Source organism: Leptonychotes weddellii, chromosome 7 (assembly GCF_054177405.1).
Source record: "Leptonychotes weddellii isolate Sample4059 chromosome 7, ASM5417740v2, whole genome shotgun sequence".
In the NCBI taxonomy this organism is placed as follows: Eukaryota; Metazoa; Chordata; class Mammalia; order Carnivora; family Phocidae; genus Leptonychotes; species Leptonychotes weddellii.
The window spans coordinates 133,833,342-133,845,361 of NC_138375.1; the positions used below are offsets into that span (position 1 = coordinate 133,833,342).

The 12,020-nt window shown below is 45.2% G+C and overlaps 1 protein-coding gene across 1 annotated transcript; it reads left to right on the forward strand.

The window, feature by feature from the left end:
- Nucleotides 1-223: 223 nt before the first annotated feature.
- Nucleotides 224-11,748, forward strand: LYPD8 (LY6/PLAUR domain containing 8). Its single transcript, XM_081827332.1, has 7 exons — nt 224-306; nt 2,528-2,636; nt 3,019-3,138; nt 5,971-6,132; nt 7,605-7,742; nt 10,418-10,423; nt 10,690-11,748. The coding sequence occupies exons 2-7, from the start codon at nt 2,582-2,584 to the stop codon at nt 10,974-10,976; spliced, it is 768 nt and encodes a 255-aa protein (XP_081683458.1). The 5' UTR covers nt 224-306; nt 2,528-2,581; the 3' UTR covers nt 10,977-11,748.
- Nucleotides 11,749-12,020: the final 272 nt, after the last annotated feature.

Below are 12,020 nucleotides of genomic sequence, written 5' to 3' on the forward strand. Positions count from 1 at the left end.
AGCATGAGACAATGTCAGGGACACACCTTGCTCTCTTGCATGTTATGCCAAAGTCAGGCCTTAACCAAAGTTACACCCAATTTCTGGAGGCCTAAGAGAGTTGACCAACTGCACAGCTGCCAAAGGGTTAAGCCGCCTGTGGCCCTATGGCCTGTAGAGGCCAGTCTGACGCAGAAGCCCCTCCCTGCAAGCAGCTGTGCTTTCTGATTGTTCAGTCACCTGCTATATAAGGCCCTTCACATACCTACTGTAATTCTGTGCTAGGATCCACCTTCTGCAGGGCGGTCTCCAGGCCAGACTCTGAAGGTAAGGGGCTGAAGCCAAGTTGTGTGTATGTGTGTGTGTGTCGGGGGGCAGCTTGGGAGAAGCTGAAACCAAGAGAAGGGCATTGAGGGATGGCTGGGGTCCAGGCATTCTCATTGTTCTTGTTCCTTTAGCAGTGCTCAGGAGAAGGAAGGCTGGAGAGGAGAAGTGTGTGGGCTGGGGTTTGCTCTCTGCGTTGTGCTGGGTCCTTTTCTGAACTTGCCTGTGTATAAAATGAAATCAGTTGTGGTAGGATTCTCTCAGAAAATATCCAATGATAGATGAGTGGTAAGGATTTTGCAAAGCGGTTTTTCAGATGCTACTTGTTCTCATTTTCCGTATGAGGCTTCCTGCCCCAACTGCCACCTCACTGGTTTCTCTTCTCAGAGGTGGCGAGCAGGGCCCACGGTCTTGCCACTTCTAGGCTCTGACTCTCTGTGCCGGATCCTGATCTCTGTGATCTAAAGCCTCCTTTATTTCCCTCTGAAAATGAGGCTAATTATCAGGTTTATACCATAAGGAGAAGTGATTTATGTTTCTGACATGTAGCTGTGGCCTCATTACCTTCATCTCTTTCCTTCCCTCTCCCTTCTCCACACTCACAAGGCTTGAGAGGCCCTTCCCAGGAGCTTTGGCCTCTGAACCTCTCTCCCTACTGGGGTTTCAGGCGTAGAGGGTGATCAGGCATTGGGGCATGCAGGATACAAGGCATGGAATATCTGCCACAAGTTCCAAACCAGATGTACTTAATTTTTCTCCTTGGGTTTCTATATGATGTGGTCCTTAGATAACAGATGGGCCCCTCTGCCTCCCCTGACTGAACTAGTTTCAAACTCTTCCTTTTCACCAACCCTTAATAAGTCAACTAAGAGGTATATGTGGTGTGTATGTGTGTGTGGTGTGTGTTTGTGTCATCTGGGTATGTGTGGTGTGTGTGTGGTGTGCTGAGGTGAGAGGTGGGAGGCTGGCTGCAAATTCTAGGTGAAGGCCAGTTCTCCCTTGGTAAGTAGTAGCTGTCATGGTGCAACTCAGTCTTGGAGCTGGAAGGATGCTGAATGAAGTCCCAGTCACCCAACCTAACAGGCTGGGTGAATTTGGACAGCTTTCCTTATCTCTCCATTGGCAGGTTTCTCACCTGCCAAGTGGGGCAATAAGCCACACTGTGCACTGGGACTTTCTGTAGTGAAGGGAATGTTCCAAAGTTGTGCTGGCCAATAAGTAGTCCCTAGCCAGGTGACTGAGAAACAAAAAATTTTTTTTTCTTTCATTCCTTCAATGAATCTAAATTTAAGTAGCCACATGAAGTTTGTGGCTGCCATTTATAGGATAAATGAGCTAACAGTCGGGAAGGACTCAACACAGAGCCAGATACTGCCCCTCTTTGCTGCTTTGATACACGGGCAAGTTGAAATTCTGGGAGCTCTGATTCAGGATCCTAATGAATCCAGGTAACCTTTAGCTATCCAATGATTGGTGGACATCAGTCGGAGGTGTGCCGGGGCCTCTGGTTCCTTCCTGCAGCTCGAGGGTGTCCAGGCCTGGGGCTCTGGGAGTCACATCCGTTGGAGGCAGTGTGGGTGGTGGTTAGGGGCCTGGGCCAACCCCAACTCTAACACCTCCCAGGATTGTGACCTTGACTTGGAGTGGTTTATTTGATCTCTCTGGGACTTGATTTCCCCTATGAAATGAGGGTGATGCTAATAATAGTCCCTGACTGCTAGGGTGAAGGCATTACATGAATTAATGAACATAAAGTGCTCAGAATAGAGTAAGTGCTCAATAGGTGTCTACCTATTGGGGTGGTGATGACGGTGACAGAGCCCCTAAGTGACTTATGTGAATGTGGCAAGATATTAGCCAGAGGACTACATTGTGCTCTGGGAGAGAAGAGCCCAGCTTTCTTCTTGGACCCCATCCCCAGTGGGGCTAGCAATCATCTGCCTGCCCATGTTGTATCTGAAATGGCTATAGGAAATGCCCAAGCTGTGTTTTGTGTCTGTGTGTAGATTCTTCTGCAGGTATCCAGGACTGGGGAAAGCCCAGACCAGCACAGGTATAAGGGCAGCATAGAAACTGCATCACAGCCTCTGCTCCCAGCTGAGAATGCTGATTCCTTCTGCCACAAGGATGGGTTGTGTGCTGTGTGGAGGTATGACTGCAACCCCAGGGGATGTGCCCTGGCAGCCTTGCAAGCTCCCTGACTGTCTTCTTTGTGTCTCTTCAGGCATAAGGTTCTGCACCACAGTCCTCATCCTCGGGAGACACCAGGTCCTGCACCATGAAGGGTATCCTTGTTGCTGCTATCATCACAGCATTTGTGGTTGCAGCTGTAGGTGAGGGAACCCACTGACACCCTTTGGGAATGAAGACCCCTTTTTATACCTCATCAAAGTCTTCTCACTCTTGGTGTTCTGGGGTCCTGTCCCATGGCCTCTCATGTCAGGGTGTGGTCAGTGGAGAATATGAGACCCCTCTGTGCATACTGCCCTCAGAGGAGCCGCTCTGTGCTATGGGTCTTCCACTGGGAAATGGTGCATGGTGGGGGAAAGTAATGGGGGTGGCTCCATCTCACAGTCTCAGATTTGGGGGGTCCCAGAAGGAAGGGATGCCGTCCAGACTATTCTTTTGCCCTGAGATGGATGTGGTGCTTTGTCCAGAGTACAGTCTATAAGTGTCTCCTGAATGTTGACAGTTCTGTCCATCGTGTCTCCCCAGAATCCCTACGTTGTGTGCAGTGTAATTCCTTGACAAACTCCTGTGACAACAGCACCATCACTGAGTGTCCCTTATATGCCAATGCCAGCTGTAACAGTTTCGTGACCAACTCTTCTTTAGGTGAGCCTGGGAAGCCATAACCCCCATTTCTGGGATTTGCATGGGGCAGGGGCTGGAGAGAGTGGCCAGGGAGGAAAGGAAGGCTGAGGATGGGCTAGGTTGTGCAAGGAGAGAGATGGGGTCATGAAGACGCCTTCCAGAAGAAGCAACACACAGGAGTCAGATGAGAATGCAGGGGCAAGCAGACAAGCCCTTGTGGAATTGCTGCCCTTGACTGAAACCTCATTCTAGACCTATATTGGTGGATGTGAGAAGCAGGGGCAGCTCTTGGTTAAGTTGCAAAGCAGGCAATTTGCTCTGGGTACTTGCGTTCTTCCATCTTTCTGCCCCCCTTTCCTCCCCTCAGTACTCCTTCCTCTTCCAGATCCAACACGCTTTCACCCAGGGTGATCTGCTGGCATGATCGTTACCTCTCTCCTGGAGCACTTAGATTTCTTATTAACTTTTTATTGTGGACATTTTCAAATATGCACAAAAGCAGGAAGAAGTGTATAATGAATTGCCATGTAACCACTATCCTGTGTCAAAAATTATCAACATTTTGCTTTTTTTTTTTTGCAATGGTATTTTATTTATTTTTTATTTTTAGATTTTATTTATTTATTTGACAGAGAGAGACACAGCGAGAGAGGGAACATAAGCAGGGGGAATGGGAGAAGGAGAAGCAGGCTTCCCGCAGAGCAGGAAGCCCAATGCGGGGCTCGATTGCAGGACCCTGGGATCATGACCTGAGCCTAAGGCAGACGCTTAATGACTGAGCCACCCAGGCACCCCTTATTTTATTTTTTAAAATATTTTATTTATTTATTTGAAAGAGAGAGAGAGAGAGCGAGCACAAGTGGGAGGGAGGGGCGGAGGAAGAGGGAGAGGGACAATCAGACTCCTTGCTGAGCTAGGAGCCCCACACAGGGTGATCCCAGGATCTGGAGATCACTACCTGAGCTGAAGTCAGACAGTCAGAAGCTCAACCAACTGAGGCACCCAGGCGCCCCTGCAGTGGTATTTTATTTTATTTTATTTTAAGATTTTACTTATTTATTTGACAGAGAGAGACACAGCAAGAGAGGGAATACAAGAAGGGGGGTGGGAGAGGGAGAATCAGGCTTCCTGCTGAGCAGGGAGCCCGACGTGGGGCTCGATCCCAGGACCCTGGGACCATGACCTGAGCCAAAGGCATATGCTTAACAACTGAGCCACCCAGCGCCCCAACAGTGGTATTTTATTTTATTTTTTTTTAATTTTAATTTTTTTGTTTTTTATTTATTTATTTATTTTATTCGTATGTTAATCCCCATACATTACATCATTAGTTTTAGATGAAGTGTTCCATGATTCATTGTTTGTGCATAACACCCAGTGCTCCATGCAGAATGTGCCCTCCTCAATACCCACCACCAGGCGAACCCATCCTCCCACCACCCTCCCCTCTAGAACCCTCTTTGTTTTTCAGAGTCCATCGTCTCTCATGGTTCGTCCACCCCTCTGATTTCCCTGGCTTCATTCTTCCCCTCCCGCTACCTTCTTCTTCTTCTTTTTTTTTTCTTAACATATATTGCATTATTCGTTTCAGAGGTACAGATCTGAGATTCAACAGTCTTGCACAATTCCAACAGTGGTATTTTAAAGCAAACTTTGATATCATGTAATTTCCTCTAAAAATACTTCATTATTTATCTCTGATAAGGACTTTTTTTTTCCTTTTTACATAACTACCATATCACTATATACCTAAGAACATTAACTGTAATTCTTTAATTTCTTCTATTAGAAGGCCATCTTAGAAATGTCCCAATTGTTTCAGATGTTGTGTTATAGTTGATGTGTTAGAATTCGGATACAAACAAAATCCCCACACAGCATTTTGCTGTTAGGTCTATTACATCTAATTTGTTTTATAATAACTACCATCACTTTTTGTTGTTGTTGGTTTTGTTGTTGTTGTTCAATACCATTGATTTGTTGGAGAAACTGGAACATTTGTCTTATAGTTGTCCCATATTCTGGCTTTGGTTGATTGCTTCCTTGTGGTGTCACTTCTTTGTTCCCCTATTCCTGGTATTTTCCTGTAAATTGGACCCCTGCTGCTCAGTAGGACTGTCTTCAATAATGGAAATGTTTATATCCATGCTGTCCTATACAGTAGCCACACATGAGCTACTGGCCACTTGAAATATGGTTATATGACAGAAGAGCTGAATTTTAAATAGCCACATGTAGCCACTGGCTACCATTATCAATTGCTCTGGTCTAGAAGCTTGACTGTATTCAGGTTTAACATCATATTGCACGTAGGACCATCATGTCTGCTTGGCTGTTTTTAGAGATGCTAAGACTGATCAGGGGGCTTTGGAAAGTCAGCCTGAACCACCATTTCCAAGCCCCCTTAAGTCTTTTTTTTTTTTAACTCAGTTGTCACTTTATTTATTTATTTATTTTTATTGACATATAATGTATTATTTGTTTCACAGGTACAGGTCTGTGATTCAACAGTCTTACACAATTCACAGAGCTCACCACGGCACGTACCCTCCCCAGTGTCCATCATCCAGCCTCCCCATCCCTCCTACCCCCTCCACTCCAGCAATCCTCAGTCTCCATCAGTCTTTGACCTGAAGTTTAGCCTGCATCTTTGCTCATCTCCAGCTAAAGGAAGGAACTACCTCATGGGGAAGGATTTTTCTGTGTGCCAGGAAACCCTCTCCAGTGTCTCTGAAATCACATTGACCTGAGGGTGTGTTTTCTGCTGTTGCCTGAAGCAGTCACTATTCAGGGTCTCTGCCCTTTCTGAAGCCTCCTACCCAGGGCTGACAGTCTGTGTTTCTCTTTGTGTAGGGGCAGCCAACATATACCAGGATAAAGCCTGCTCTGCGGAGAACTGCAGGGAAGGGAGAGACATGGTTGAAGCCTTCACTGTCCATGTGTCTGATAACGAATACTTCCATTTTATAAGCCAGTGCTGCCAAGGAAAGGACTGTAACACCACTGATGCTCTGGGTGGGTGCTGGCAACGTGCCTTCCTTCCTGTGTCCTCCCAACTCTCTCCCTTCCTTTGCCACCTGTGGTCCTCAAATTCTGGTGGACATCTCAAGTCCAAGCACTTCATTGCATATCTGGGTAACATCAACAGCTGACTTACAACAATCGCTTGAAAAACAAATGGGAAAGTCAGCACTACTCTCATGCTTTCCTCTTTTCTCAGTACAGACAGAAATAATGGAAACTCCAAGTTGTATGGAATTAGATGCTTATTAGTATTTCTCAACCTTTGTGGTCTCAGGCCCTCTTTTAAGACTCCAAATCTTCAAAATTATTGAGGACTCTATAGAAATTTGATTTATGTGAATCATACTATCAATATTTACAGTATTAGAAATCTTAAAAATTCAAAGAATTTCTAAAAAATTTTAAAAATCTTTATTTTTAGTTCACCAAGAAATAATAAACCCATTACATGTTAACATTAATAACATTTTTATATAGAAATAACTCTATCTTCCAAAACAAAAAAATACTTAGTGAGAAGAGTGGCATTTATTACATATTTTCTCAAAGCTCTTTAGTTTCTGGCTTAATAGAAAACAACTGAGTTCTCAGATTTGCTTGTGCATTTAGTCTGTTGCAATCTCTCATGCCATGTAGCCTCTCAAAAACTCCCTTGAACATTCATGAAAGAAAGAGAGTAGAAGAGGCAAGGAACATCTTAGTATTATCATGAAAATGGTTTTGAATTTGTGGACTGCCCAAAAAGGTTCTTGGGGATAACCCAGGAGTTCTTGGACTACAATTTGAGAACCGTTGGTCTATACCAAAGCTCTCTTTTTTTGAAGAGAAGAAAACATGGCCAAAAGGACAAAGTTAAATTGCCTTAGTTCTAGAGTCCTGGTCATTAATAGCAGAGCTGGGTCTCAATATCATTTTGTATTAAATGCTAAATAATGGTGTATGTTCATTTATTCAGAGAAAGATTTAGTAATAGCTACGCACCTATTGGCTGATATTCGGAATAGCAGGCTAATGTTGACATTGGTTGGTTTTATTTTTTATTCATTTTTTTTTTATTATGTTAGGTTAGTCACCATACAGTACTTCAATAGTTTCTGATGTAGTGTTCCATGATTCATTGCGTATAACACCCTGTGCTCATTGCAGTATGTGCCCTTCTTAATATCCATCACTGGACATTGGTTGGTTTTAGATCAAAAGCTTACCTCTCCCTTCTCAGCCCAACACACCCACTGACCACAGTTCTTGAAGACTGGATGGTTTGTAAGGGGAGGTCTGTGCGGTTGTGTGCTATAACTATGTTGGTGGGATATGAGGTTAGGATCACTGGTGTCTTCGTGCATTTGTCTCATTCTCAAGATCTCTCTGGCCAGCAACTTTGCTTGCTTGTCCCCTTCAATACAAGGCAGTACCATGTTCTATGTTATAACTCTGTTCTGAATTAATGATTCTTATTCTACCAGCTCCTCCCCTGGAAGATTTTTCCAGCAACATAGAGTGTCTTGCCTGTTATGGATCTAATGAAAGTTCCTGTAATGTGCAACACAGGAAATGTTATAAAGAAGAACGGTGTGTCAATCTAGTTGCAGAATTTAAGACTGGTACGTCTTGGGGTTTAAATTCCATTATGGGACTTGAGTTGAAAACATATTAAACCTTGGGTAATAAGTTCTGGGTTAGCAATAGAAGCCTGGGGGAGGTTAGTAGGATAAAAGGATAAAGTCAGAATGCCTTTGAGATAATGAGGCTGTTAATGTAGCCTTGGGCTGGTTGCTATTTCTGCCTCCTTAGTCCAGAACCATTCCTCCTGAGCTGTCCATCTCTTGAACCCTGTTCTCCTGTGGCTTATAATCAAGGCAGGCTCATTTAGTGCCTCATGTCATTCCCGGCATTTACTTTACTAGGTTGCATTGTTCTGTGGGTGTGTGTGGGTTTGACTTTTATTTCCTTTTATCCCTACATTTTTTTCTCTACCTGTCACTGAGAGGTGCTGGCTTATGACAACTTGGGTCACCTGACTGAAAGAGTCGGATTGGGCTTTAATATTCAACCAATTGTTCTTTTCTACAGAAATAATTTGATATAAGCCATTATGAAATACAAATTAACTGGTATAAAATACAAAACTAATACATATATTATTCTTTAAATAGGCATATTTAAAGAATTATGTATTTATTAGTTAGGGTAAGTTCATTACTGTTAAAGAGCAACCTCTAAATCCTCTTCCTCAATGTAACAGATGTTTATTTCTTGCTCATATGGCAGTTTTTTGCAGGGTCTTGGGGCCTGTGTTCTTTCCATCTGGAAGCTCTGGCCCCCACCCACCCAGGACTTGGCCCCTCCCTGCTGTATTCTTTGCCTCTCACCAGCAGGTGGGGGAAGATGGGGAGTGGAGGAAGGCAGGAAGGTTTTTACAGGCAAAGCCTGGAAGCACGTGCATCACTCTCTCTCACATTCCGTTGGCCGGGACCAAAACTTCACTGGAGGGTGGAAATGCAGTCTAATGGGGTTTAGTAGAGGTCCAGCAGGAAAGGAAGAGACATGAAGCTAAAATGAACAGCTAGCCAGTCTCTGCCACAATATGGCTCAGAATAATAACAGTTTAAGAGCACCAACACCCAGGTACAATTTGATTTCAACTTTTATTAATGGCAATTGTAGTACTAGAAATCCATGCTTAACTGTAATTGCAGGTTTCTCAGTGGCGCCAAACACTTCAAGTATCTTGAACCTTTTTCAACTTAAAAAAAATAATAAAATTTATTTTTAGAACAGTTTTAAGTTCACAGCAGAATTGAGAGGAAGGTAGAGAGATTTCCCACATACCCCTGTCCCAACACATACATACCTCCCCCCGTCAACATTCCCCACTAAAATGGTACCTACATGAATCCATGAACCTACATTGATGCATCATTATCATCCTGAGTCCAAGGTTTACAATAGGGTTACTGTTTATGTTGCATATTCTATGGGTTTTGACACTTGTAGAGTGAGTATAATCTACCATTACAGTATCACACAGAGTAACTTCACGTCCTAAAAATCCTCTGTGCTCTATTAATCTCTAACCCCTGGCAACCTCTGATCTTTGTATTCTCTCCATAATTTTGCTTTTATCAGAATATCATATATTTGGAATCAGATAGTCCATAGCCTTTTCACTAGATTTACTGCACTTAGTAATATGCATTTCAAGATTTAAAAAAAAATTTAAACTCCCTAGGATGTCTACCCAGCTCTAAAGTTTAATTCTTAAGCTATGTCTGAGGATATGCGGGGAGGGGGTGCAGAGGGAGAAGCAGACTCCCTGCTGAGCCGGCAGCCAGATGTGGAGCTCCATCCCAGGATCCCGGGATCATGACCTGACCGAAGGCGGTTACTTAACCGACTGAGCCACCCAGGCACCCCAAGAGTTAAAGATATTTTTAAAACAAATAAACCAAGTGGTAGGATTTTTTTAAACTTTTTTTTTTTTAAAGATTTTATTTATTTATTAGAGCACAAGTTGTGGCAGAGGGAGAGGGAGAAGCAGACTCCCCACTAAGCAGGGAGCCTGAAGCAGGGCTGGATCCAAGGACCCTGGGATTATGACCTGAGCTGAAGGCAGCCGCTTAACACTGAGCCACCCAGGCGCCCCATGTAGGGTTTGTTTCTTTGTTTATTTTTGCCCAAGGTCACTTTTTTTCCCACTACTCTAGATATGTGCCATGCAGCAGGTTTTTCTAGCTCACTGTAATTCAATCTCCAGCACTGCTATTTGCTATAAAAAAGAAATTAATCGTTTTCTTCAAAGGGATTTGGAGGTTTCTCTTTCCTTCTCAGAACAAGTTTGTAGCCCTTCTGATAAGTAGCCAGTCCCCCCCTCCAGTGCCTTTCTCCCCCATGAACCTCCTGTTCTCCAGGCCTGTTTCAGTTGTAGCCAATAGAACACTGCTGACACATAGTAGGAGCTCAAAACAGGTAGCTGCAGTCACAACCACATTTTGTTTGCAAATTCCCTTGGCCTTTTCCTAGGATCTGCACCTTAAAACAGTGTTAAACACAATATAATTCAGACTTAGAATTAAGATCACCTCCAGCTATTTTTCCCTTCTCAGAGAAAACTCAGGCAGAGAGAACTCAGGTCCAGAGAAGAGTGGGGGCGGAAAGCAGAACCTGGAGGAGGGGAGCCTGGGAGGAATCCTTCCTGGATTGAGAGCACAGGGCCCTAGGGTGTCTGAGCCCATCCCTAGATTTTATCACCTGCCGGCTCCTCAGGAAAACATTGGAGACTTGAGTCCCAGGCCCATTTCTGACCTTCATCTGTGAGGTCAGACCTGCATCCACCTTCTGGAGCCTCAGTTTCTTTTGGTTTTAGGTGGGGGAGGGCATCTGGGCTCTGACCTTCATGGTTCCTCTGCCATTACCGTTTGGTGTTCTTGACCCTGGGCTCCTTCCTCCAGGCCCCTGTTTTAGGACCAGACCTAGAACAGGTTGCTGGGAGGCCTGCGGAGGAAGGGCGAGAGGGCTATGAAGTCCTTATTGTCTCCATTGCGTTCACAGAGACTAAGAAGCTCGTGCTGAGAGGCTGTTCCAACATCAGTAACTCCACCTGTCAGTTCCTGTCTGCTGAGAACCGGACAGTTGGAGGAGTCATCTTCCGAAAGTTTGAGTGTGTAGACAGCGCTAACTCCTCCTCGACTGCCCCCCCGCCCACCCCTCCTGCTAGCAGCTCCAACGCCTCCTCAGCGCCCACCTCCAATGAGCTCACCACCCTGGACACGGGCTCCAAAGTCTCCTTCACCCCTGCGGCCTTTGTCAGCCTGCTCCTGCTGCGGCTGCTCTTCTGAGATCCATCCTGCCCTCAACTGTTTCACCTCTCCCCTGTTAACTGTTCAGTAACTAGCAGCCATAGCCCTCAGGCAAAGCCCTGCGACAGCTGCGTTTTCCTCCATTACTGAAGCTCTGTTCACGGGCTGGCCAAGTCTGTCCTCACAGGTTCCTTTGAGCTGCTATCCAGCATCACCTCCCAGTTCCTTGCACTTGAAGTCTGTGCACCTTAGTGTGTGGGCTCCCAGGACCTCCCAAATCCCTGCCCAACTTGCTTCTGAGAAACAGACCCTTTCACCTTGTTGGCATTTTCTGCCTACAGCCCTGCACTTCTGGGGACTGACCTGCCACCGTCCCCACCCACACACTGAGGGGTGCCATGCCTGTAATGCCCTGAGTTGACCCTAGCACTATATCTGCGCCTTCAGTGATTGTCCTGGCTCTGGTCACAGGCCCACAGTGACATGGTCCACAAGACCCAAACAGGGGTGCAGAGGGGCTGCTGACTCCCCTGCCTAGCCTCCTAGGCAGAGACATAATGCCGTTGGTGCTCGGGCTGACCAGATATCACATAGCCTTGTACAGAATGGAACATAGCTACAGAGCCCCAGTCCGCCTTCTCAGAGAACCTACAATCAAATGCAGAGTTTTGACTCCGTATCAGATACCCAGGGAGCAAGAAAGCTATTTAATACAATACGTACAGAAGTCCAGGTTTGACAAATAAAGTGGGCCTTGACCTGGACTTGGAAGAATGGCATTTTCTGTAATAAAAAATTTTAAAGGTGTAAACCAGTGTGTGTCTTTATTGTCCAGACTTGCTAACAATGCATCAAGAGCAAAGCCGCCAGACAGACAACCTGGAGGTAGCTCATCACCACATCCACGTTAACATGCGGTGTATTATTAGTTACAGGGGTAGAGTTTAGTGATTCATCAGTTGCATAAAACACCCAGTGCTCAATATATCAAGTGCCTCCTTAATGCCCATCACCCAGTTACCAAACCAATCCCCCCATCCACCTCCCCTCCAGCAACCCTCAGTTTGTTTTCTACAGTTAAGA